A 25753-nucleotide genomic window follows, 5' to 3' on the forward strand; every position below is an offset into this window, starting at 1 on the left:
TGGGTGGTGGCCATGTCATACACATCCACTGAGTATGTGGGGGATTCCAAACCCTTGGGATACCCTTGCTGAGAGGCCCCGACCCTGTGCCCAGAAAAGCAGGGTGTCCAGAAGAGCAGGGGCTGTAGGACCAGGAGAGGGGCCATGTGGTCGGCGTCCCTCCAGGTCGTGTCCAGGAGGCAGCAATGAACATCATACCAACAGCCTCTCACCGTTTATTTTATTGCTGTTTAATCAGGCTCTTCCCCCACATCTTTTGATCTCCATCATGGCCTCTTGTCCAGAAAGTTGAAACTGTGCCATCTTGACAACAACGCTGCCCTCTTACATAACGTATTTCAAAATAACGATGGAAACAGGAACTCTGCTGAGTTTTGCAACACAGAAGTGTATTCTAGGCCTACAATTTATAGGAAGTGGGGTTGGGAAAGAGCAATGAGTCCATGGGGCGGGGGGAGAGGGAGTGTCCACACCCAGGGTAGTCACACAGGTGGGCAAGCAAGATGGGAACAGGTGCCTGAGTCCTGAGGGTTCCAGAATCATCAGGAATTACTGACTTATCGACCGGGAGAGCATTAGAAAAACCTATAAATACACACTGTCTCTTCATGGGAAGCACTTACTTCCCCTTTAGACTAGAAAAAAATGAAAGCAAGCCTGAAAACCCACATTAATCCAACACACACACACACAACAAACTCTAAGTCTCCAGAAAAACAACCTCCAATAGGCACTTGGTGTCTTCAGCTCTGGGGTTGGAGAGAAGATCTGGGGCTTTGTCCCCCAAAGACAGGGGCCACTGTCCCCACAGGGACACATTTGCTTCGGAAGGCTCTGGGGTCTGATATTTCGGGTGGTCCTGGCCCAGCTGGACAGGAAGGAGGTCTGTGTCATGAAGATCGCTCTCTCCCCCCACCCCCCCTCCAGCCTTTTATTTCTCTGAAACAGTGACTTGCAGAAAGCTGCGTGCCCGGTGCATTTTCTGAATACAGCAGCCCGGCATTTCTAAAGAGCACATCACTGAAGGGGCAAATGCTGGCTTTTTAAAGGTGGGCATGCCATGTTGGGAACTGCTGGCTCCGTGAAGAAGGGGCCACGTTCGGTTTGCTACTAACCCTTGTAGCCTCAGGACCCAGCACTGTGCCTGGCACTTAGTAGGCACACAGCAAATGTTTATTGGATGACTGAGTGAAATAACCCAGGGAGAAAATCCTTGTCTCCCAAGAATACAAATTTATCATCTTTTCATCGGTTATAAATTGGTTCGTTTTAATCCTCAGTGTGGAACTATAATTCATGTATTCTCCTGACATCAGCTGGTGCTGAAGGAACTTTTTTTTTAGTTGCAGCTGAGTCTTGTCAGGGGAGCCAGAGAACTAACCTGGTTATGTCCACACGAGAGGGTCTGCAGCACATGCCCTGGTGAACTTCAATGGGAGAATCAATCTGTCCCCAAGGCCAGCAGCTGGCCCGGAACTGGCTCTTCTGGCTGGAGGCTGGGCCAGGGTCCCTAGGTGTTGGGTCTGATGACTGGGGAGGAGGGTCAGGTGTTTAATTATACCCTGGGACAAGGCCAGAATGAGAAGTAGAGGCACCTGTGAGAAGAGGGAGGTCAGGGACTGGTCCTAGAATTGAGAACCAGGCAAGAGGAGATGGGTGTGGCTGACCCAGGGCCTTGGACACACTGAACTCTCAGGCCACAAGGATGCCTGTCTGGGGAGAAGCCCCAAGCATCTGGGAGAGCCCGTGTCCAGGAGAAAGGTGAGGCAGAAGGAGCCTCTGGGAAATGGAGAAGCCTGCTCTGATAGAATCTGCTTCCAGGGAAGGTTCTAACGGCATTTTGGACCCTCGGGGATTGGGGAGGCTAGCCAAGGGTGTCTACTCCACAGGGAGAAAGCCAAGGGGATGTGGGAGAGGCTGGTAAGGAATGAATACTTGGGGTTGCCACCTGGAACCCGGAGGCTGGTGAATTTGAAATGATGATGGCAGCTTAAGGTACATCGGGGTCCCAAGTCCTTCTCCATGTGACCGACCTTGCCTTCAGGGCATGGCCACCAGGAGAACTGGCGAGCCCTGAACCTCCTCCCCTCACCTGCTCGCAGTTTTGGACAAGGGACTAGGGCTTCTCTGGGGAAGGATCTGGGGAGCTGCGGCTTGGCTGTTTTCATGTCAGGGCTGTACCGATACTGGCCAAGCGCCCGGCTGTTTTTCAGGAAGGACAGAGTTGAGGTTCCCTGGGGGTGACATCAGTGGATGCTGAGGGCCTTCTGAGGGAGGGCAAGGCACCGACATCCCAAATCCCTCCCCAGTTCCTGCAGGCCTCCCACTGGGTCTGGTTGGGCAGGGGGAGCTCTGGGGGAGAACTCGGGAGGGGAGGGACGTGCCGAGCCCTGGTAGTGTGGCCCTGACTGGGGTTTTCTCTGGGCTGCCATGCAGGAGCCTGGCTGAAGCGGACTGCCGAGGCGGCCACTTCGATGATGGCTCTCGCACATCGTCTCTCTGCCGGCCCCACCCCGGCCACTTCCCCGGGCTCCTGTCTCTTAGAGATCTTGGTTGACTTTGATAACTGACCATCTGGGCAGCTGGCTTTTCCTCTTCTGGGCTTTCACATCCCACTCTTACGTTTTAAATGTGCCAATGAAGAGTGAGCCTGGGGGAACCCTAGGCCCCCACCCTCGACCCCAATAAAAGCAGAACCCCAGACCCGTGCGCTCTCTCGCCCCATGACCTCGCTGTGTGGCCCCAGGTGTGCTGGGTAATTTTCAGGTCCTGTAAGTAATAAACTTTTTTGTTTTGTTTTTTCAAAGTTTCTTGATGCTAATGGCTGAGGGGCTTCTTGCCCTCATAAGAACCACAGGGCCGGCCTAGCCGCAATACCGCTTCCTGGTGGGCTGAGACCGGCACACAGCGCCCGCTGCAGGTCAGGGCACCATGTGCCACCACTTGAAGGCGAAGGGCTTCCTGCGGACGTTGGTGCCACAGTGGATCTCTCCCAGGAACTTGTGGTAGGCGGAAATGTCGTCCACGAAGGTGCAGCAGAGGCCCAGGGGCTCCAGCAGCGAGCGCACGTGCGTCTCCAGGCAGCACACCTCCTCGATCTGGGGCCCGAACGGCTTGGGGATGCCCAGGTCCTTGTCCAGCACGATCATGTTCACCTGTGATGGAGGGCAGGGCAACAGCTCCTGTTTAGTGAGCACCTACTATGCACCCAGCCCTGTTCTAAACTTACTGGACCGTCCCAACAACTCTATGAAGTACGTATTGTGATTTGTCCCCACTTTACAGATGAGGAAACTGAGGCACAGAGGGGACTAAGCAACTCATACATGGCAGAGCTGAAGTGGAAAATCAGGCTTTCTTCTGTATGTAGGTGCATGTATATGCCCGTGCACATAGCTATATATGTATGCAGCAGCACGTGCATGTAAATGCACATGTGTATTTGTGTGTACATGCATGCATGCATGTAAATGCGTACATGTATCTATTTGTGTATGTTTGAACCTCTTTCTATCTCGTAGAACAGTGGTCGGCAAACTCATTAGTCAACAGAACCAAATATCAACAGTACAACAATTGAAATTTCTTTTGAGAGCCAAATTTTTTTAACTTAAACTTCTTCTAACACCACTGCTTCAAAATAGACTCACCCAGGCTGTGATATTTTGTGGAAGAGCCACACTCAAGGGGCCAAAGAGCCGCATGTGGCTCGCGAGCCGCAGTTTGCCGACCACTGTCATATGATAACAAGAATTCCCCTGTCTATCCCCTGTGCATAAAGGTCTTTTTTTTTTTTTTAAATCCTCACCCGAGGATATTTTTCCATTGATTTTTAGAGAGAGTGGAAGAGAGAGGGAAAGACAGAGAGAAACATAGATGTGAGTATTATATCAGTTGGTTGCCTCCTGCACCAGGGCCCAGGCTGGGAAGAAGCCTGCATCCAAGGTACGTGCCCTTGGCCGGGATTGAATCCGGGACCCTTTGGTCTACAGGCCGATGCTCTATCCACTGATCCACACAATCTAGGGCTCCATAAAGGCCTTTTTAACTTACCCAGCCCTTTCCTATCTGTTTAAGGTAAAGGGTTCCCCAGGAGCCAGTGAGGCAGCCAGGATGAGCCTATCTCCCTTCAGAGGGAGTGAGCCCAGAGAGGCCAAGCGCCTGGGGTGGGTGCTGAGGCCACACAGCAGCTCAGCCAGGACTGGGACCTGGGCCTCCCGATGGACGGCCTCAGCCCAGGGGTCCTTCTGGATCTGGCTGCCCCCTGACTGGCCTAGGTGGGGTTTGGGGCCCCGAGCGCCTCACCATGTTTGGGAAGTAGGCTATGGCCTGGCGGTCCTCGTCCATCTTGAACAGAGCAGGCAGGTCGATGATGTCCTTCTCCGTCAGCCCCAGCTCCTTCTTGAGGATGTCACGGTTCCAGTCCAGGCAGCGCTGGGAGGGGGAGGGAGGGCAGGCAATGAGAGAGGACATCCCTGCCACTGATACAGAACTGTATATAGCTGTAGGTACGTGGTTACTAGGCTTGGTAACTGGTGCATGTAGAAGCTATTGTTCCGGGGCCTGGAGTGTATGACGGGACCTGCCCTGACTTCAGGAGACCCGCAAGCAATCCAACCTTCGTGCCCCAGGAGGGCTGCAAGCGACCAAGACGATATCTGAGCCACTGTGCTCCAGGGAGAGAGAGTCCCTGCCCAGGATGCAGATGAAGAATCACTGGTCATGAGAGGATGCTCAGGGGATGCTCAGAAGGTCACTAGACTGCAGCTTTTATCGGATTTACTCCCCCCCCCCTGAATTCCAAACCCCTTCACCTACACTTTTCTTCTCCTTATGAAAAGGGCCGGCTTGAGATGAGATGTAAGATGGTCTTTAGGGTACAAAACGCGCCACCTTCTCAGATCACCAGCTATGTGAGTAACGGCCCCAGAAAGACTCAATCCTTGTCTGCTTATTGGTTCTGTAGTGACAGGTACAGGGGCGCTGGCTTTCCTGGTTGCCCCACCTTTGTCAACTCCACACTTGTCTGCAGCATCAGAGCCAGCGCCCAGCACTTCAGGGAGCCTTCCAGGCTCATCTAGCGCCCCTGCCCTCTCCAGTGCCCTCAGCAGGGCTCAGGCACAGCAGTAATGGAGTGGGAGATCACAGCAATCCTACCAGTAAGTGCTCAGTCAATGAGCCAGACCCAGTGCTAAGTGCTTGCCACACAGTCTCTCGTGGACTCTTCAGGCCACCCCAGGAGGTGAGACTAGGGGGGCCCTAGAATTGAGAACCAGGCAAGAGGAGATGGGTGTGGCTGACCCAGGGCCTTGGACACACTGAACTCTCAGGCCACAAGGATGCCTGTCTGGGGAGAAGCCCCAAGCATCTGGGAGAGCCTGTGTCCAGGAGAAAGGTGAGGCAGGAGCCTCTGGGAGATGGAGAAGGCTGCTCTGATAGAATCTGCTTCCAGGGAAGGTTCTAACGGCATTTTGGACCCTCGGGGAATGGGGAGGCTAGCCAAGGGTGTCTACTCCGCAGGGAGAAAGCCAAGGGGGTGTGGGAGAGGCTGGTAAGGAATGAATACTTGGGGTCGCCACCTGGAACCCGGAGGCAGGTGAACCCCAGTTGAGAGGACTGAAGACATGGAGTTCTTAGTGAGGTCCCCCAGGTCGTACTGCCAAAAGTGGGGAGGGGCATGATTTCACCTCATAATTCACCCCAGAATTCGCCTCAGATCTATCAAATGCCAAAAAATGACCAGAGAGCAGATATTCTAATAACGTCAACTTTCAGATAGCCACCGAGGGGTTTTGTGAACTTGGCTTGGGTTTTGTGGATTTCGCTTCTCCAGCCTCCACTCCACCCCTTCCCCTGCAAGGCTGCCTTGGATTGCCCACACGCGCACTTTCTGGTGAGAGCTAATTAGTGGACGCTCGCCCTTACCGCCTTGCCCCAGGGACGGGTTCAGGGATGGACAGTAAGTAGATCAGGTGGAAGGCATTTTGTTTCATTGTTGGGGGCATATAAGACCTCTGTCTTTATGGGTGGTGTTCTGGGTGGATGTGAGAACTGTTGCAGCTATGCTCCCACCCACAAGGGCACCTGCAGACCCAAGAAGTGCAGGTAAATGGAGCTGGAGTCCTGATCAAGTTGTGCCTGAAACCCACTGCACGACGGGACTTCCCTCGTATATGAGCCAATCACGTGTTTTTGTTTAAATCGGTTTGTTTTCTGTGTTTTTTATTTTTATTTTTGTAAACTTGGTACTTATGGAGGAGAGAGACTGTTCCAATGATGTAACTGCTGCTGGACCCGCGAGCTGGACTCAGGCCAGAGCGAAGATTGCTTACTGCAACCCCCCATAGAGACTGATCATAACTGCTTTTCATTCTGACATAAATGAGCACCCCTTCCCTGCCTCCCACGAAGTGCTGGTTCCAGGACAGGCTGCTGTCCTGACCTGGTCATGCATGTAAAGTAATGCCCCATACCTGGTAGCATTTCACATACTATTCTTGTGACTATTTGTTCCTCACCCAGGGACCCATTTCATCTTGCTAAATTCAGGGCATGTATTCATATATGCATTTTTCTGGAGAGCAGGTCTGGCGCTTTCATCATATTTTAAAGGGGTGCATCTCCCCCAAATGTTATGGGCTCTCTAGCCTTACAGAGTCTGGGCTCTTCAGTGCTGCCTGGTATGCCTACCTTCCCAGGTCCCTTGTCTGCTTCTAGCGCCAGCCATGGGCAAACTACGGCCCGCGGGCCGGATCCGGCTGTTCTATCCGGTTCTCTTGCTCTCCCCTCCGCTCCTTTACTTTGAATGTATATTAGTTCACACAAACACGCCATCCATGCTTTTGTTCCGGCCCTCCGGTCCAGTTTAAGAACCCATTGTGGCCCTCGAATCAAAAAGTTTGCCCACCCCTGTTTTAGCCTCTGCGGACGCACATCCTGTCTTTGTCACCCTTTAGCTCCCGGCTTTAGCACGGGGTCAAACAGGGAGGCTGAACCCAATGCTCACTGAAGCTTTTCCGTCTCTCATGTGCTCTGAACCCTTGGCCATTCCCTACGGAAGCCCTGAGGATGTGAGAGGTGACAGCGGGCACAGTCCCAGGGGCCCTCTGCCCCACCCCACCCAGCAGCAGCCGGGCCCCTGCCCCGCCCAGCACCTGGAAGTACTGGTTCTCCTGCACCAGGCTCTCATTGGACAGAATCTTGTTGATGGTGATTCGCTTGCTGCTCATCCCGCCCAAGCCTGTGGGGATCAGAGGACAGGGGACAGTTTAGCCTCAGGTATGCCAGCTTCTGGGCTGACTGCTAGGGCGAGGGAGATGGGGCTGGGAACAGGCTGGGGCACAGGAGGGCAAGCCTGGGAGAAACGAGGCCCCTTCTGCCTGGGATGGCAGCACACACTCCTTTCTGGGGGGTGGGGGGGATGGAGGGGAGGGCATGTCCCCTAGGCCAGCGAGTGGGTGGCAGCTGCCTTACTCTCTCTCTGGCTAGAGGGTGGGGTGGCACAGTGAGCCACCTGAGTCTTCTACCTGGAGCCTGCTTCTGAGGATGAGCAGCCCTCAGGGTGAGGATGGCAGGAGCAAGATGCCCAGAGGTGTCACCCTCCTGTTTTCCAGACCTGCCACACGCTCGGCCCCTGCCCTGCTCTGTGCCGGCATCTACCTTCTATCCCACACCACGTGGCCCATGTGGTTTCTGCGCTGATGAGTAACACCTGGTGCTCATCGAGCACCTACTGTGTGCAGGCATGCTTCCAGATGTTTTGCATGGATTAACTCAGTAATCTTCCCACATTTCTATGCGCTAGAATGAAAGATGAGGAAACTGAGGCACAGAGAAGTTCTATGACTTGGCCACCGTCTCAAAGCTAGTGGCACATCCTGGGAAGAGTCTCTGATACATTGTATTTCCCAGCCTATAGCTTGTCAGTGCAGACAGATTGGGGCTCTCACCCTATAGCTGAGCTGTATTTGTACAAAGATAATGGTTTTCAGATCTTATGGATAGCTTTGGAGGCATGTTTAGTATAGAACGAAGCCTCCAGAAAGTCAAGACTCATGCCTGCCAACCCCAGAAAAAAAAAGTTCCATCAGTGAAGGATTTAAAAGGACAGCGGCCTTAACGGGTCCTGTCTGTCCTTAAACTGGTCCTGCCTGTCCTAGCCAGCAGTCCCTGTCAGGAACCCTGCCTTTGCACGGGGAGGGCAGCCATGTGTGTAAGTGTCAGCCCGCCTAAGGGAGGAGCCTTTTGGAAGTAGGTGGCCAGGAGAAACCAACCTGCAAGGGACCAAAGGTAATTTAAGGAAAGCGTAAGAAACTGCCATGGCCCATCTGACCTGGCTCACTCTCCCCGCCTGACCCGCTGTCCGTCTTCCCATGATTAATTTAAGAGCAAACCTCACCCCCGCCTATGTCTGTCCCAGTTCTGTGTGGCTGTCTCAAGGACGCAGGTAAGTCCCACGCTGGGACTGACAGTGGTGGTTGTAGAGCAGGCCTGCTGACTCCCCCTTTTCTTCCTGCCCCTCAAATGCAGGATGTATGTTTCTCCCTTTCTCCCTTTCTAAAACACGAGGTCCTTGAAGGCAGATTGTACATCAGTTTTGAACCATCTCAGTCTCCTCTGGGTCTGGGGCCATTTAAAGTTTACTCCAGGTCCCGGAGGAGCCCTCGGCGCTGCTGCTGATACACTAAGGAGCAGTGGGCAGCTCACGGTCCAGGATGCTTCCCACCACGGAGACAGCCTGGAGCCGACCAGACGCCCATGGAGCTGGGTGCTCAGGGACAGGAGGGCAACCCCAGGTGACATCTCCTCCATTACCCTTAGAATATAACCCGGTCATCAGCCCCATCCTCCCCAGGGTCTGTCTGGGGGTTCAGCCCCCGCTCCCTGCCTGGGCCCCGTGGGCACTCACCTTTAAACATGATGGCCTCGCCATGGCCTTCCTTCTGCTTCTCTCGGAAGAGCTTGTAGCAGGCCGAGGTGCTGGCCATGAGCATCCGAAATTGCTGCAAGAGGGACAGTGTCAGCTGAGGGGAAGTGGCCGCGGAGCGTGAGGGAGCCCTGCCCTCAGGACCCAGAGCCCTGTCTGCATTTGTCTCAAGCCCCCCCACGCCCAGCGGCCGGCGCGTGGCAAAGGCTGCCTGGTGGGGTTTTCTTATGTCAGAGGAATATTTCCCACTCTCCCAGCTATCGAAATCCCTCCAGGGAGTCAAAGCTCAGAGTCACGGGTGGTCTTGGACATAGGGAAGAGCTTCTTCAAGTGGCCAAGAGGCCAGGCCATTTGTACACAATTGCCAGGGTATGCAATTGCAGCCATTCCTTTTATTTCAGAGAGTGAGAGAACCTCTTTCCAGAGCCCCAGGCCCATACGCATGCTCTCTGGGGCGTTACGGCCAAAGCAGTAGCCACTAGCCTGTGCGGCTATTGGACATCTGAACTGTGCCTAGTCGGAATTGAGATGTTAAGAGGAAAACACACACCAGATTTGAAAGACTTATGCAAAAAAGAATGCAAAATCTATCATTGCTAACATGTGGAAAGGCTAATCTTTTGGAAATATTGGGTTAAAAATTTAGCTCAGCCAGTGTGGCTCAGTGGCTGAGCATCGACCTGTGAACTAGGAAGTCACCGTTCCATTCCTGGTCAGGGCACATGCCCAGGTTGCAGGCTTGATCCCCAGTAGGGGCGTGCAGGAGGCAGCTGATCAATGATTCTCATTATTGATGTTTCTATCTCTCTCTCCCTGTCCCTTCCTCTCTGAAATCAATAAAAAGATATTTAAAAAAATTTAGCTGCTACACCTACAACATACAAACCACCTTCGGCCTAATTCCTTCTTCCACTTCCTCTAGATCCCACCCTCTGCTGACAAGCACATGGGTTCTCCACTATCCTATTCACTCCAGCCTCAGGAGCCAGCTCACCTTTGTGCCCGGGATAGGGATGAAGGTCATGAACTCGTCCACGTGGCCCACGGTCAGCCAGTCTGAGTACAGCTCCACGGGCGCCTGTACCTGCTGGGCCTGCAGGAATTCCCTCACGATCTTGGTCATCCTCCGACCGCCGGACCTGGGGCAGGGTTGGGGAGGAGGCAGCGTTTTAGAAGGCTGCCCACCATGCCTGCCTCACCAGGAGGCCTGCAGCCCCTGGACCCAGGGTGGCATCAGCAGAGCAGTCATGGGAAGGAGCCGGCGCTGCAGGGCTGAGAGAACCTGGTGCAGGCAGGGAGGTGTTTGAGCCGAAGGGGAGAGAAGGGAGCATTCACTGCAGCTAGAGCCTGTGCAAAGGGCCTGGAGCCCAGCCTTCAGCCCCAGCTTCTGTGCTCAGGGGTCCTGCCTGGACGGCTAGAAGGTCTAGACCAGTGGTTGGCAAACTCATTAGTCAAGAGAGCCAAATATCAACAGTACAACGATTAAAATTTCTTTTGAGAGCCAAATTTTGTAAACTTAAACTATATAGGTAGGTACAATGTTATTAACTTAATTAGGGTACTCCCAAGCTGGCCTTTGCTAAAAACTCAAGGGGCCAAAGAGCCGCATGTGGCTTGCGAGCCGCAGTTTGCCGACCACTGGTCTAGGGCACAGGCATGGTTCCAAAATCTGCCCTAGCCTTTGTGCCTCTTTGCTACATTAACTTCTACTTAATTAATTTTTAATCTATTCAAGTGACACTTCCTCCAGGAAGCCCTTCCTGATTTCCAGACTCCTTGAGGTCTTCAATCTCCCCATTACCCTTAGAATATAACAGAAGGTCCTTATGGTAGATAACAAATTCCTCTCTGATGGGCCCCTGCCCGATTCTCCTTCCTCATGTCCCCTTCTTCCTTCTTGTTCTATTTGCTCCAGCTACCTGCTAAGCTTGTTACCACTCAAGGCTTTGCCACTGCTGTTCCTTCTATTTGGAATGTTCTTTCCCTTTGATCTCCCCATGGCTGCCTCTTTTTCATCACCCAGCCCTCATTTTCAAGTTACTTTCTCAAAACCACAAACGCTAAAGTACCCTTGCCCCATCACTCTTTATCATGTAACCTTATTTTATCTTCTTCATTATACTTATTAGCACCCAGAGGTGTCTTATTTATTTTCTTGCTTCCATGTTTATTTCCTGTACTTCCCCCCACCCTAATTAAAACTCCCCGAGAGCTGGGACTTTGTCTGGCTCACTGCTGTGTCCCCAGAGCCTAGAACAGCCTTGGGCAAACTACGGCCCGTGGGCCGGATCCGGCTGTTCTATCCGGTTCTCTTGCTCTCCCCTCCGCTCCTTTACTTTGAATTTATATTAGTTCACACAAACACTCCATCCATGCTTTTGTTCCGGCCCTCCGGTCCAGTTTAAGAACCCATTGTGGCCCTCGAGTCAAAAAGTTTGCCCACCCCTGGCCTAGAATAATGCCTGGTCACCGAGAAGGCTCTCAATAAATATTTGTCTCTCCAAGCCCTCTCTGAACTCCCCATGGGGGCCAGAGACCCCCTCCTTGGGTTCCTCGGGCTCCCTAACATCCCTTATATCACTGTGCACCCCCTTGTTTCATGTCTGTTCAATCACCAGTTCCTTGAAGGCATGGCCTGGGCTTCCTGATGGAGCCTCATGCTTGACACAGGGCTGGGCACTTGGCTGGTGCTTGGGAAATGCCTGCTGAATGGATGAGGCTACTGAGTGGAGGGAGAAGGACAGAAAGGCGGGCAAATGGTCACTGACGTGCCAGTGGCCTCCACTAAGAAGGTAGGGCATCCCATGTGGCTGAGGGACTTGGTGCACCAATCCTGGCCGGTCCCCTGTGTGCAGGTTCCTGGCAGCCCTTCTGTGAAGTGAGGACCCACAGTACTCACTACCTCCCCAGCAACTGCCTGACCAAGGGAGACTCTGCCTTTTCACTGACTGGGGGAGGGGGGGGCATCTGAGGATGGAAGGAGGGTGTTGTGGACCAGCCATGGAGCCAGGCACTCAGGCTTTGGGGCAGGGCCATGCCGTCTTAGGACTCTTTTGTGTATGGCCCCTCTAGGACTGGTTGGTGTGCTCCCATTCCTCTCTTTCAGTGTTCCTTCTCCAGACTCCTCATCCCTTCCCGACGTGGCCTATAATCTCACTATAGAGCCTCCCCTTTCGGGAAGATAGCTTTTTATTTAGGTTTATATTTGATCCTACTTTATGCTGAGATGTACTGGCTAACTTGGTTTTCTTTCCATAAATGTCTGTATCTCATCAGAGAGTCAAGGGAGGGGTTCGTTCTCTCAGTCATTTGCTCCATGTGTGAGCAACCCAAGCCACTCCTAAAGAGACGGAGTAACCTCCCACCCTGCCCCCCACCCCACCCTGGCTTCTCTTACAGAGGAAAGCTGCTCCCGATGAGGATCCGGCCCAGGGGGTATGTCTTGCCGTTCACGGTCACTGGGGGACTGACCTCCAGGTTCCCAAAGGAATCGAGGCTGGTGACAGGCTCAAAGAGGGGCTCCCGGGACACGTAGCCGAAATCTGGGCCCTAGGCAGGGGGCACACACCCATCATTAGTGTCCTGTAGCCACGTAGTGTCCTTAGCCCCAACGTAGTCACCTTCTGATGATCACGCCTTGACCACCTTAGGTCTGGCATTGTGGGCACGTAGGCTCTGGGCAGGGGTCATCCATGGCCTTCTTATTCCCACCAAAGAGTAGAGCCTGGCAGGGGGAGGTTGAGTTTGTGAGCATGTTGGTGTGAGTGTGGGCATGAACATGAGCATGTAAGTGTGTGTGTGTGTGTGTGTGTGTGTGTGTGTGTGAATGTGCACGTATGCATCTGAGTTTCTGCATGTGCCTCTACTAGTATTTCCCAAACACGAAGGTACATCAGTGATTTCAGGATTAGTCCTCATTTTGTGCTATGGATGTCCCTGCTCATCTCTTCAGCTCTCCGACCCTCAGTTTCCCCAGCTGTCAAAGGTGTTGGATCAGGTGACCTGCGGCAAGGTGGTAGATTGTATTATTGCTCCCAGAGACTTGCTCCCCGCTTCTCAGTAAGAGGATTTTGCATCCTGAGCTATTGCTGTGTGACTTGTGGTTTCTCCCTGTAGAAGGAATATACTTCCTTGCCCAGTATCAGACTTGGTCATATGACTTGTTTTGGCCAATGAAATGTGAGCAGCAGTGCCACATGCCAGTTCAGAGCCAAAGCCATAGATTCACTGCGTATGCCTGTCCACCCTCTCCCATCCTCGCGCTAGGAGAATGGCATTACTCAGACTGGAGCTGCTCCTGCAGCCTGGGCTCCAGAATGAGGAAGGAACAAGGAAGCAGAGCTGCAGACAACCAACCAGCAACCAACACGAGTGTACGCAGGAAATGGACCTTTGCTGTTGTCAAGCTTTGAAATTTGGGGGTTGTTTGTTACTGCAGCCTTACTTAGTGAAAGCTGACTGATACATGCAGGAATGGCAGGTAGGTGACATACGACATTCCAACCTGTCCCCAAACAACCATATTTGTCCACCGAGCCCAGATGTAGCCTCAGAATCCTTCTTGGCACAGAGCTCTGGAGCTGGCATAACCCCAGTGGTCCCCAGTTGATATAACCTTGGTGACCACCTGAATTTTACGGTTCCTTTTATGATTTTTTGTTTTTATTTAAAAAAAAGTAGGGGTCTTGCTTGGGAACTTGCATTGGGGCTGGGATTAAGCTTGTCTGACAAAAACCCGTGTAATAAGAAAAGTGAAGTGGGAAGATGTGTGGCTTATCCTGGCCCAGCGGAGAGGCTCCAGGGACAGCTGTGACGGGTGGGATGGATGGCTGAAGCTTAGCGCTTTCTCGCCTGGGAGCCCAGATGGCAAGGTGCGGTTTGCGGGAGGCTGGGGCAGCTGGGGCTTTTCAGCGTCACACAGGCGGGCAGGCACTCGGCACAGAGCCGGGCTTGGCACAGGCCTCCGGGAACAATGCAGCCCATGGCTTTGCAAGCAGGCAGCTAACACTGAGGGCAGGTGGTGACCCAGGGACCGTGAGAGGAGGGGTCTGGGAAGCCTCAGTTCTCATGCCTGTGGCGGGCCGGTTTGACTCTGCCCCTCCCAGTGTTGGAGGGAAGGGACAGTCCTCACCGAGGACAGTATCCAGGGCTGTGGGACGACAAACATAACGACAGCTAGTGATGGGCAGTGTATCAGGTGCAGCACGGATGCCTGAGAGAAGGCCTCTGATCTTCACCACAGTCCTGGGAGGTGGATACTGTTTCCATCCCCATTTTACAGATGAGCAAGCTGAGGCGTCAGGCCACTCCTAAAGAGAGCGAGTTGCTTGCCCAAGGCCACACTGCTGCTAAGGGGTAGAACCAGGACTCAAGGCCAGGTCTGCCTGCATTCCAGAGCTTTGCGCTCACACCAAGGGGTTCCCCATCTCCTGTGACGAGGGGGATAGGTGAGTGAAGGTTCACAAGAAGCAGGTGTGAACCTGGCAAAGGGGTCGCCTCTGAGTAGCCCTGATGTCTTGCGGAGGGCATTAAAGGGGAGTGGAAATGGGGGGGGGTCAAATTGCTTAAAAAAAATAACAAATGCAGCCCGACCGGTGTGGCTCAGTGGTTGAGCGCTGAACCACGAACCAAGAGTTCGATTCCCCGTTAGGGCACATGCCCGGGTTGTGGGCTTGATCCCCAATGAGGGGTATGCAGGAGGCAGTTGATCAATGATGTTTCTCTCATTGATGTTTCTATTTTTCTATCCCTCTCCTTTCCTCTCTCTCTAAAAATCAATGAAAACATTAAAAACACACACATCCACTGAAAGACCACAGCTTTAATGAGCTGTGAAGTTGTAACCATGATTTTTGATAACTGCTTAACTATAATTTTCCTCTTGGAAACTTATTTCGCTGCAAGTTGGGGGTGGGGCAGTGGCAGAAGTCAGGGCCCCTGACCTGCCTTTGTGACACACAGTTCCTATTTTTCATCTAACAGAAAACCCTCCATTTGTTGGAAATGCATCAGTTACCAGAGCAGGAAAGGCCCTTAGAGATCACTATTCCAACTGACCCATTTCGCAGGTGGGAAAACGGAGGCTCTGGGCAACAGACTAATTTGTCAAGGGTGCCAAGGTCTGCTGACCACTCCCGTCCTGTAAGAGTCCCCAGGACGGCACCCCAGCCCGTCCCAGGGTGGCCCTCAGCATCTCACCAGGAGCTGCTTCACTGGGAACTCCTTCAGATTTCCGTCTCGGGGGGAGTCCAGCACCACGGGGAAGCCTTTGTGGGGGGCCTCAATGTAGCCAAACTCAATTTCATCCTGTGGGGACACCAAGGGGAGCCATCAGATGAGTCAGAGCACCACCAGTGAGTAGCAGCCAGTACCCCCAATTCTCTTCCTGACCGCAGGTGACGGCTCTGGTTCTGTTCCTACGCATCCTTCCACGGACGGGCTCTGCACATGGCAAGCGTGTGTGTGTTCATATCAACCCCGTTTTATAAAACACCACTGGGCACATCCTCCTGCAAGAAACACCTGAACTTAGAGCTCCTTCTGTATTTACAGTGGGCTTCTTCCTAGCTCAGTGGTCGGCAAACGGTGGCTCGCGAGCCACATGCGGCTCATGCGGCTCACCAGCCGCGGTTTGCCGCTCTGTTGACTAATGAGTTTGCCGACCACTGACCTAGACTCTCGATTCCAATAATTACAGGCTGTTGTTGTTCCTTGTGATTAAGCCCCTATCCCAGTGGTCGGCAAACTCATTAGTCAACAGAGCCGCAGTTTGCCGACCACTGTCCTAGCTGCTGTAGACCCCTCCACGGGAAGGCTGCCCTATCATATGTGTGCCCCCCGTTCCCCCTGGAGGGACATTTGGGTTGTTTTACAGGCTTTTGCTGCCTAGGCTGCAGTGAACTGCCTTAAACATTTATGTCTCTGAGCACACGTGCATGTGTGAGCTGACGGCAGAATTCCCACACGTGGCGCGGTGCGGTGCCAGGATGTTGACGTTAAGCCAACTCTTCTTGCCTGAGCTCTGGGCCACGCCCTTCCAGCCCGGCTCCTCACCTGGATCCAGCGGTCTCCTCGGTTTATGTACTGGAAGCAGACCTTCAGCTCGCAGTTGGTTTTCTCGACCAGGTTCTTCACCTCTTTCAGGAACAGGTAATTGTCCTTCATGCTGAGAAGTTTAGGGAGAGAGGAAGGCCGGGAGAAAGGGTGAGGAGGGACGAGGGCCGGGCCACTGAGGCGGCAAGAGCAGCTGGCACCTGGAGGCTGTGCCAGGCAGGTGAGGCCACACCTGTGTTCAGTCACCTTTGCAAAGGCCGCTGGACCCAAGGGCCAAGTAAATTCACCCACACACGGTGTTTGCCAAGGTCATGAACAAGTAAAATGCGGAGGGGGACTCTCACCCCCACCTGTCCCCAAGCCTTATCTCTGACTCCCCCGGATTCCAAAGCGGAGGTCTGCTTAGCACGGAGGCAGGGGATGGGCCCGGACCTCAGGCCCTTGAGTGTGGCCAGCACCCACCTGCAGGCACTTCTTTCCCCTGCTTCTCATCGTGCTCCGGCTGTCTAGCACATAGTAGGGGCTCAATAAAAAAACACCTGCTGAATGAATGAGATGAATATCCATTGCACAGGACGTTCCCAACTTCACAGCATGGGCCAAGAGTAAGAAAAGAAACGGTAACTATTATTTTTAGAGTGAAAACTCTGTGCCAGGACCTTGGATGGATACTTTGCCTGCTTCGTCTCATTTAATCCTCACAGAGATTCTGTGACATTAGCATTTCAGAGAAACGGAAGCTAAGTGAGTTTTGCAAGGTCACATATCTGAACCCAGGTCTGTCTGCCCTGAAGCCTCAGCGATAGCCACTCTGCCACACTGCCCGTCTGCACCATGGCCACTGCTTACCAGCACACATACACGGACACGGGAGGCAGGATGTTGGGGGTCATGATCCACGGAGCAATCCGGAACACCACGGTGTCCGTGAAGATGGGTGTCAGCGGAATCTCCTGGCGTGGGAGAGAAGGGGAGGGGACCCAAAAGTCTCGTCAGGGTGCTTGTCACTCCTGCCTTCCCAAGCGGGGGACACTGATAACAATAGTACATTTATTGAGCACCTACTATGTGCCAGGCCCTGTGGTGGTTTTCCAAGCACCGACTCATTTCTGCCTTACCCCAGGAGGTAGATTACACTATAACCCTTGTTTTACAGATGGGGAAACCGAGTCACAGACCTCTGAGTCACAGACCTCTTATGTAGCTGCCCAAGGGCACATGGTTAGTAAGTGGTAGAGGCTGGGTTTAAACCCAGGTTGTCTGACAGCTGAGAGCACACTCCTGACCACTTTCTGATCTTGCCCCACCCAAGTTCTCTTCCTGAAGTCGGCCCACTTGGTCCCGCCCAGGTTGCCCTGTGAGTCTCTGCGGTGCCCGCTGGAGCGGCCAGTCTGAGACCCTGGCAGCCAGGCCCCCTCCCCACCCGTGCTGTTAGCTGTGCCTTTTCTGCCTTCCCTTTTCCCACGGACCTGAGGGTGCTTTGTGAATGAGTTCTTACAAGTTCGGATGCTCAGAGCCATCCCAGGAAGTAGGAGCGTTTGTCAGAAACCAAGGCCCAGGGAGTCAGTTCACCTGCCAGGTGTCTCATGGGCCTGAACTTGGGCAGTGACTCCAGAGCCTGTTCTGGTCAATGTAAGCTGGACCCAGTCTCATCGGAACGTGAATGGTGGGGGCATCTAGGTCTCCAAGCCTGGACTCTCTCTTGGTGCTTTGAGGGGAGTGGAGCACAGTGGGGGAGAGCGGGGGGCAGGGGATCCCGGGCTTGGCCCTCTGGAAGGATCCCGCCTGGCGCCCAGGGGCAGCCCTGCATGGGGGAGGCCTGCAGCCCTCACCTCGCTCATATACTCCAGCAGGCTGACGTGGATGGAGACCAGGCCAGGGAAGCCCTCGTCGGGGAACCGTAGGCCTTCCACGAAGAACAGCAGCTCCGCCGAGCCGCCTGTGTACTTGACCACGTGGTAGAGCTTCTGCCGGCCCAGGATGTGGATGTAACGCTGGCCGAAGAACGGGTCTGGAGGGAGAAGGACCAATGTCGGACCCCCGCCCCACCAGGAAGAGGTCAGCGAGGCGGGGTCACTGATGGGGGACAAGAGGGCAGAGGAACTTGTCCTCCAGATGAAGAGAGAAAACGCACAAGCAGAAAAGCCGTCAGAGGGGCCGTGGCCTGGTCCCTGTCCCAGCGCTACCGTGGGCTAGCCGTGTGGCCCTGAGCCAGACTACCTCTCTGGCTTCTGGCTTCCTTGTCTGCAAAGGAGCGAACACTGATGGTGGTTCGATGCCCAGTCAGGCCACATGCCTGGGTTGCGGGCTCCATCCCAGTATGGGGGCGTACGGGAGGCAGCCGATCCATGATTCTCTCTCATCACTGATGTTTCTATCTCTCTCTCCCTCTCCCTTCTTCTCTGAAATCAATGAAAAGGATATTAAAAAAATAAAAAAAGGAGCCAACTTTCCCAGGAATGGTGCTCCCGGATGATGGCAGGGGACGACTGAGCAGCCAGTGACGCTGAGAAAGCGATCCTTCTTCCTGTTTTATGACTAGGAAACGGAGCCGCAGAAAGGAGAAATGGCTTGTTTGAGGTCACATAGCCAGTAAGTGGCTGAGCTGGGACTCAAAGTCACGTCCAATCCCGAACCCTCAAGCTCCCTTCCCCGTTACAGAATAAAACACAGTGTGCCCATTTGCACCCAGATTCCCCTCCAGGTAATCTTGGAGGGGAACTTGCTGCATGAAGACCCAGGCGTGGGTCCCTGGCTGTACATCTTCGTGGCTGGGAGGTTAGGAGGTGTGTCCAGTGCTGCTCCTCTGCTGGGAACAGCCATCTCCCTCCTTTCAGGCCTTGATTTGTGTCACTTTTTTTAAAATTTGTGTCACTTCTGAGAATTGTGCCCGGGTCCCTCAGAGACCAAGCCAGGGGCTCTGTTTGGAGCCTCCGCAGCCCCCGTCCTTCCCCATCCCAGCCTTTCTGAATGGCGATGACCGCAGTGTTCACTGTTGGCCCCGAGAGGCTGTCACTTTGTGGGGGCAGAGACGGGTCCAGCCGGTCTGGCTCAGGGTTTAATAAATGTCTACTGAACCGCTGGCTCCCATATGGCTCCCATACTGCTCCCCGTAGGAGAATTTGTAGGCCAATTCAGAGCGCATGTATTGACTCATTACTCTGTGGCCAGCACGGGCAAGGGCTTTGGGGGAGAGAGGCCCAGAATCTCTGTGGAAGAGCAGCGCTCAGCTGATGGTAAGACAGAGCAGAGATGGGAAGCGTCAGAACAGAGCTGTGGGGGAGCGAGCCCATGGGGTTACTGGGGTGGGGAGGACAGGGGAAGGAGGCAGGATGGGAAGAAGCACTTGAGCAGAGGGGGGCAGGCTTTGAGATGTCCTTGGGGGTGGCAGAGGTGGGGGGAGTAAGGAGAGGGGTACTTGCATTGGCAAAGCCATGGGCGTAGGACCCTACGCAGTTCCAGAAGGAGATTCTTTATGCCCCGCAGAGCTGGAAGGGCAGAATCAGACTCAGCTTAGCGCTATGGTCACCAACAACGGTAATGGTTAGTGACCAGTCGCCCAAGGGTTAGAACATGGAACCAGAACAGTCCTGGCACAAACAGGGTGGTTGATTAAAACTTGCAAAGTGAATGAAAGAACCACGCAGTTCAGGCTTCGAATGGCTCCTCACATAGGATAGTGTGCGCCACTGGACCCTGGTCACACAGGGCGGGGCGGACGTAGGTTTACAATCGTTCATATGGAAAATAATACATTAATTCATAAATAATAATACAAGAATACACTTGGTGTTTCGAGTATTCACAACTGCAAACCTACTTTTCCCCAGCCTGTATACCTCACTGAGGGCGGTCACCTGAGTGGTTATGGCTTCCACAGTCAGAGAGACCTGATTCAAATGCCACTCTGGCTTTCTAAGCTGTGAAACCTCAGGGATTTCACTTACCCTCCCCTCCCCTCAGTTTACTCATCTGTTAAATGGACGGTAACAATGCCTATGCCATTGGGTCATTGCAAGATAAAATGATACAGCTTCGGTAACTTCGGTAAACTTAGTACCATGGGTAACCACCGGTAACACAGCTGGGACCAGTTGCTATCACTACTATGAGAACCGTGAATGAGTCAGCACACCCCTTATGCAAAACTCATGACCTTTTCGCCTGGCTGGTGGAGCTCATTGGTTGAGCATCGACCTAGGAATCAGGAGGACATGGTTCCATTCCTGGTCAGGTCACATGCCTGGGTTCTGGGTTTGACCCCCGGTGGGGGGCGTGCAAGAGGCAGCCGGTCAATGATTCTCTCTCATCATTGATGTTTCTTTTAAAAAAATATTTTTATTGATTTCACAGAGGAAGGGAGAGGGAGAGAGAGATAGAAACATTAGAAACATCAATGATGAGAGAGAATCATTGATTGGGATCAAGCCTGCAACCCAGGCATGCGCCCTTAACTGGAATCGAACCCGGGACCCTTCAGTCTGCAGGCCGACGCTCTGTCCACTGAGCCAAACCAGGTAGGGCATCATTGATGTTTTTATCTCTCTCTCCCTCTCCCTTCCTCCCTGAAAAAAAAAAGTCATGACCTTTTCATCAAACGGCTCATGAACAACAGAAGCCAAAGAGATAAAACCTCACATCACCTCCCCTTGGATGGGCCCAAGAAATGAGGCGTATAGACTCAGGCACTGAATGTTCCAAGGAACTCACCACAGCCCGACACAGAAGGTGAAGTCCTCCTCCTTCAGCAAGGACAGCTTGTGCCCTGTGTCCCAATCTGCATAACTAAAAACATTCCCCCCTCGGCGCTCAAGCTCGTCCACGCCCACACACCAGGCTGCGCCTGAACTGCCCACACACCCAGGCTGCACTTGAACCGATAGATGCTCAGGGGGAGAGATCTCAGGCCTAGGAGGCGACTCATCTTTGCAGAAAGCTCCAAAGCTGTGGTGGGGGAGGGCAGGGGCCTGGCCAGGGGAGCTGGGTCAGGTGGAGGGACATGATCTTGCCCATCTGCGTGCAGTTTTCTCCCTCTCCCGGCCGGCGACCTTCATGTGTCTCTCTTTCTGGCGGACTGGGCCAGCTCTAGGCAGATCAATTCCTCGGTGGGAACAATCCAGCCCCTGTCCTGAGGAGCCTCCTTCCCTTGTCCCCCGTCCCCAGCTGGGTGCAGGCCCGCCTGGGCATGGCTGGCTCTCCCTACAGGAACCAACAATGCCCCTTTATGGAGCGGCCACATGCCCGGAGCTGTGTCCGCCGGCCACCCTGACCTCTCCTTAGCCCCAGGCCTTGGCCCTGCCCGGGCGTATGGTATGATTTGGCACAGGCTTTCTGGTCACTTTGGAGATATTCCACCTCCCAAGGAGACTCCTCAGTGTGACAGTGTGAGCCACTGTCCTGCTGTGCCCGGGACTGAGGGGATTTCTGGGGGGATGGATTTTCAGTGCTAAACCCAGGAAGGTCCTGGGCAAACGGACAAGCTGGTCTCTGTATCCTTGGTAGGAAGCGGCCAGGACCTAACTCTGGGACCCTGGGGCTGAAGCTGAGGCTGGATCTTCCTAACAGCATTCGAGACTTCTAATGATTATTAATAATCATCATAATAATTCCAACAAAAGCAACAAGTGCCATCTAGAGAGAGCGCTCCATGGACCAGCTACTGTGCTGAGTGTCTGACACTCACTCCTCTTGAATCCCCATTACCAGGGGCTCAGCCAGGCCTCTTGTTGTCTCCAAATCATATCACAAATGAGGAGCAAGAGGTCTGGATATGTTAGACTTGCTTAGATCTAGGATTTGAATCTCCTGGGCTCCAGAGCCCCCCTCTTGGGGTCCCTAGCCTCCAGTCCAGCCCCCTGCCTGATGGGGAACTCAAGAAGTTAAATCTTTTTAGTTTTAGTTATATAATTACTAGGCTTGGTAACTGGTGCATGTAGAAGCTATTGTTCCGGGGCCTGGAGTGTATGACGGGACCTGCCCTGACTTCAGGAGACCCGTTAGCAATCCAACCTTCGTGCCCCAGGAGGGCTGCAAGCGACCAAGACGGTATCTGAGCCATTGTGCTCCAGGGAGAGAGTGTCCCTGCCCAGGATGCAGATGAAGAATCACCATCTAGCCCGGCTGATGTGGCTCGGAGGTTGAGTGCCAACCTATGAGTTAGGAGGTCATGGTTCAATTTCTGGTCAGGGCACATGCCCAGGTTGCAGGCCCGATCCCCAGTAGGGGCCGTGTAGGAGGCAGCTGATCAATGATTATCTCTCATCATTGATGTTTCTCTCTCTCTCGCTCTCCCTTCTTCTCTGAAATCAATAATATCTATCTATCTATCTATCTATCTATCTATCTATCTAAAGAATCACCATCTGATTAACCTTTTCTCCCTGAATTCCAAACTCTTTACCTACACTTTTTTCCTCCTTATAAAAAGGGTCGCCTTGAGATGAGATGTAAGATGATGTTTTTAGGGTACACAACCCACCATCTTCTCAGATCACTGGCCATCTGAATAAAGCTCCCATAAAGATCCAATCCTTCTCTCTACTTACTGGTTCTGGTAGTGACAGGTAGTGGGTGACACATGACATTCCTGTAACACAACACACTCTCACCCACAGGTGTACCTGGATCTTGACGCCACCCCAAAAGAAGAAAAAGGAGAAAAGGTAACTGCCACAGATGGACCGTTTTCCATCCTGTTCTTTCGTGTGACCCTGAGCAGCCATCCAGGACGGAACATTTTGTGGGAAACGGACTATTCTGGGATCATCGCTGTCTGTCTCTGTAACGCCACCCCCCCTGTAGGACGCCAGCCCAGATAACACAGACTGGGGACCGCTGTCCAAAGCATCCAAAGCGCTTGCGTAGTGATTCCTCTTGTCTGCTCAGGACCCATCTGGGATGGCGAGGGACGGGGAGGGATGTGCTTACAGCGCCAGACCTCAATCCACTCCCATCAGTAAAAAGAGCCCTCTGGATAACATCCAGGCGTCACAATTCAATGCCATGGTCAAGAAGCCCAGGTGAAGGTCCTGCCTGTACCCCTCCAGCCCCTGCCCGCAGCCCCATCCCCCGTGGCAACCCTGGCCTGGCCGGGGTAAACATCAACATCTCTGGCCCCCTGGGGCTGCAGAGCCGGCCTGACTCTGGGGACATTCCAACCTGTATGAGGTCATTGCCCGAGCCCAGGGTGGATCAGGAGGAGGACTGGCTTCAGGTGGCAGCTGTCCATTGCTGTCCTGGCCAAATCACTCCCGGAGGCGAGGGTCCAGAGAACCCTGTGACCAACTCCTCCAAGTGACTGCCCTGGCTGCAGTGGGCTGGTCCAGAGGTGGGCCCCAGAGCTAGGCCAGCGATCCAGGCAGCTGGGCACGCAGGGGAAGCCCCACCCTGCACCCATGGCAAAATGCAATGCTAACTATTTTGCTTAGAGGGCATTTTAACACATAAATCAGCTCTTGGCAGTCCCTTGCTTAAAACCCTGCCGCTGCCCTCAGAGGAAAGGCGGAGCCTTCTCTGCACGCCCTGGCTCCCGCCCAGTTCGCTGACCTTGATTCCAGCACATCTCCTCGCTCTGGTCTTCCCTCTGCTCCTCCAGGCTGGTTCCCTCCTCTGTGCCTTGTCCGTACTGTTCCCTGTGCTTGGAACACTCTTCCCTCGGCTCATAAAGGGCTGGTTCCTTCTCATTATTGGTTTGGGTCTCAGCTCGGTCACCTGCTCAGGCTGGCAGTACCTCACCTCTACCCCGCACACTCTCTCTCACGTCATTTCCTCCAATCATGCTAGTTCCTATGTCTCCCTCACTGGACTGTCACCTCCCCAGGGCAGTGTGTGCTTGCAGAGTTCACTGTGGGGAGCCCAGTGCTGGGAATAGCACCTGGCGCCGAGGGCGCTCAACACGCACTTATAGAAGGAATGGGTCAGAGCAGGTCGCTCTGTGGCGGAAGCACATTCCCTACACAGTGGGGCCCAGGGTGCCCGTCACAGACAAGAGGAGCAAGGGGGTCAGCCCCCTCAGGGTGCCCACAGCAGCGCCAGGGGCTCTTTAAAAGTCGGAGGCATGCCCGGCGGGGCTGGCTTAGTGGTGGAGCGTTGATCTAGGAACCAGGAGGTCATGGTTCGATTCCTGGTCAGGGCACGTCCCCAGGTGTGGGCTCGATCCCCAGTGTGGGGTGTGCAGGAGGCAGCCGGTCAATGATTCTCTTTCATCACTGATGTTTCCATCTCTCTCTCTCCTGCTCCTTACCTCTCTGAAAGCAATTAAAATATATATATATATGTATATATATATAAAAGTTGGGAGGTTATGCTCAGCTCCAGGAAATCCGAGATGGGCAAACCACACCCGGGGGCAGGTGCCTGTGTCAGGTATCATGAAGGAGACATGACCCCGGAAAAGGACCTCCAAAGGCCTTCCTCCCTTGGTTCACGGGGAGAAGGGCCTCTGGTTCTACCTAAACCTGCGGCACCACCTCCTCCTTTGAGAGAGGGGAGATCTGGCCCAGGGGGCCTCCTGACTTCATGGGACAGCGATGACGACTCCTAGTAATATGACTTAGTAATCGTCTCTGTTCCTCAGCGGCCCAGATGCTTACTGAGAGGCCAGGGGGCTCTCTGCAGCGCCTGCCCCTGTGGGGGCCACCACTGCGTAGGGGAGGCCTGGGAGCCTTAGAGGGCAGAGCTGGGTCCGAGTCGGGGCAGCTCGGTGCGCGCTGAATGGCTCAGGACCGCGAGGGCTGGGCTGGGCCGGGGCCACTCACTCTCCACGTAGAACACGCCCACTTTGTCCGAGTCCGCCATGGAAATGTAGAGGACGATCTCGTATCCCGCGGGGAGGCGGTCGGGGCCTTTGGTCCGCAGGACCATCTGCGACATGTCCTTGAGGTCTGACGGGTGGACACGCGAGGAGGTTAGAATGAAGACACTTGGGGCTGCCATACTGGCTTACAAAGGGCGGTTGTTACTTTTATAATCAGGACGGAGAAAACCCCACACATGAGTGTGATGGAAACTATAGAAAGGCATAAAAACCGGCTGTCATCTCCGATTGCACAGACAACCAGTAACCTTTGGGGAATTTCCTTCCCGTCTTTTTTCTATGTATGTGTATCTTCTTTAAAAAACATGGTTCCAATGGGACTATATTAATAGTTTTGTCTTCTGTTTTTAGCAAGAGTGGCTGTTTGAGTCCTCCATCCCCAGGAGACCCGAGGTCACTCCTGCCTCACCCTCAGCCCAGCCCAGGACTCAGCAGGACTGCTTCCATTGCTCCTCCCTGCCCCCAGCCCCACGAGTGGGCCCTGCTGGTACCATTCTTGCTGTAGACTTTGTCGTCCCTGCAGTCCTCCTTGGACAACCAGGGTATTTCCCGGTCACAGTTCACCAGCAGGATGGCTCCCTGGCCCTCGGGGCCCCAGGTCCAGGACGCCTGCAGTGGCAGGGGGGAGAGGTCAGTTCTCTCTTCTGTACCTTCTGGTAGACAGTCCCAGCCCAGACCCCACAGGACTCCGGAGAGACGGCCCAGGAAGAGAATAAAGGGCAGCCACCCCCCATCGGGGCAGCTGTGACCTGGCAAACTGGAATCCCACGTCTGATGCCCAGAGACATCCATGTAAGCACCGACGGAAAGTCCAGGAGGCGGACGGATGGTGGCAGAGAGAGACAGAGACTGGAAGGCTCTGAGGCCCTCCTGAGCCTCACGTTGGATGTGCCTGTGCCTGTGCCTGTGCCTGTGCCCGGAGAGGGGTGGGGGCAGGGAGACGGAGGGCGGCCAGAGAA

At 53.9% G+C, this 25753-nt stretch overlaps 1 protein-coding gene across 2 annotated transcripts in view; it reads right to left on the reverse strand.

The window, feature by feature from the left end:
* Window positions 1–208: 208 nt before the first annotated feature.
* PADI2 (peptidyl arginine deiminase 2) overlaps window positions 209–25753 on the reverse strand; it is a 48984-nt gene continuing 23439 nt past the window's right edge. Inside the window, exons 5-17 of one of the 2 annotated variants that reach the window (XM_080657731.1) lie at window positions 25286–25403; window positions 24736–24861; window positions 19402–19467; window positions 17812–17990; window positions 16829–16932; window positions 15980–16091; window positions 15125–15232; window positions 12324–12475; window positions 9921–10065; window positions 8909–9002; window positions 7155–7240; window positions 4306–4434; window positions 209–3155 (exon numbers count right to left, since the gene is read on the reverse strand). In XM_080657731.1, the coding sequence (XP_080513857.1) occupies window positions 2922–3155; window positions 4306–4434; window positions 7155–7240; window positions 8909–9002; window positions 9921–10065; window positions 12324–12475; window positions 15125–15232; window positions 15980–16091; window positions 16829–16932; window positions 17812–17990; window positions 19402–19467; window positions 24736–24861; window positions 25286–25403 (1653 nt within the window). In that variant the 3' untranslated portion in view covers window positions 209–2921. The remainder of the gene's footprint in view (window positions 3156–4305; window positions 4435–7154; window positions 7241–8908; window positions 9003–9920; window positions 10066–12323; window positions 12476–15124; window positions 15233–15979; window positions 16092–16828; window positions 16933–17811; window positions 17991–19401; window positions 19468–24735; window positions 24862–25285; window positions 25404–25753) is intronic. The other variant, XM_080657730.1, reaches the window with a different exon arrangement.

This window comes from Plecotus auritus, assembly GCF_963455305.1.
Source record: "Plecotus auritus genome assembly, chromosome: 2".
Taxonomy (NCBI): domain Eukaryota; kingdom Metazoa; phylum Chordata; class Mammalia; order Chiroptera; family Vespertilionidae; genus Plecotus; species Plecotus auritus.